The 1167-nt window shown below is 18.5% G+C and overlaps 1 protein-coding gene across 1 annotated transcript; it reads left to right on the plus strand.

The window, feature by feature from the left end:
* Window positions 1-441: 441 nt before the first annotated feature.
* PRSY57_0103000 (hypothetical protein) lies at window positions 442-873 on the plus strand (the record flags this gene model as incomplete). The annotated part of the gene is made up of 1 exon (XM_012905349.2): window positions 442-873. One exon carries the CDS (start codon window positions 442-444, stop codon window positions 871-873), a length of 432 nt encoding a protein of 143 aa, XP_012760803.2.
* Between the last annotated feature and the right edge of the window lie 294 nt (window positions 874-1167).

A 1167-nucleotide genomic window follows, 5' to 3' on the forward strand; every position in this document is an offset into this window, starting at 1 on the left:
TATATATATATATATATATATATATATATAAATATATACCTTTCAGCATATACATTCCATACTATTAGTAAACAAAATTATTGTTAAAACTTATTAAAATTTTTAGGTTTCATATGTATGTAATATACACATACGTATATGATTATACATTTATATTTTCTTTATGCCTTGTTAAAAAGATGATGTAAAAAAAAAAAAAATATAAAAAAAATAGTAACATACAAGAATAAGATAAATTTATTTAAATAAATACACATAACACAGAAAAAGAATATAATTCTTGTGATAATGTAAAAGGAAAAATACAAAACTGAATAAGAAAAATTTTTTTTGACCTTGAAATTGATAGCATTATATATGAAAAAGAATATTACATACATATATTATATATATATATATATATATATATATATTTTAATTATAAATTCATGAAAAATTTAAATGAGTACGTGCAAGAAAAAGAACAATGAATTATTATTACCTATTGCTAAGTTACAGAAAAGCTTTCCTTTAATCGAGTGGTGGCAAGGAAAAGAAATTTTACATAAAATTCAAAAAAAAAATCAAAAGAATTTTGAAAAGAACCCATGTGATAGTTTATGGGGAAAGTTTATAAACTGCTTAAGAAAATATCCTAATACATTTACCAAATGTAAAATCGAAGCTTCAAGGTATATGCAATGTTTGTCTTCTATCAATGCTAGTGATGAAGTAAATAATAAACCAATGAATTATGTAAAAGTTTTAGAATATTTAAAAATCTTTAATGAGACAAGTAGATTTAAATATAAAAAACCCGAGTTAACAGATTATTCTTATTCTCAAAAAATATCATTCCAAAAAGGGAAAGATAACGACAGTGATATTTTTTAATTAATTTAATTTAATTATTTTATTATTTATTATTTTTTTTTTTTTTTTTTTATATTTTAATTCAGTTTTTTTGGTGTATTCATATTTGTTTAAATAAAATTTATAAAATATATATTTTTATATATGAACGAATAAGTTATACTATACACACACATATATATATATATATATTTATTTATTTTTATATTTATATATATAATTAGGTCCTCATTTAAACTTATGATTACCTTTTCAAATAATTTATATATATCCAAACGTATTAACAAGTATAACTAGCCATTTAAAAAATGTATA

This window comes from Plasmodium reichenowi, chromosome 1 (assembly GCF_001601855.1).
Source record: "Plasmodium reichenowi strain SY57 chromosome 1, whole genome shotgun sequence".
Lineage (NCBI taxonomy): Eukaryota > Apicomplexa > Aconoidasida > Haemosporida > Plasmodiidae > Plasmodium > Plasmodium reichenowi.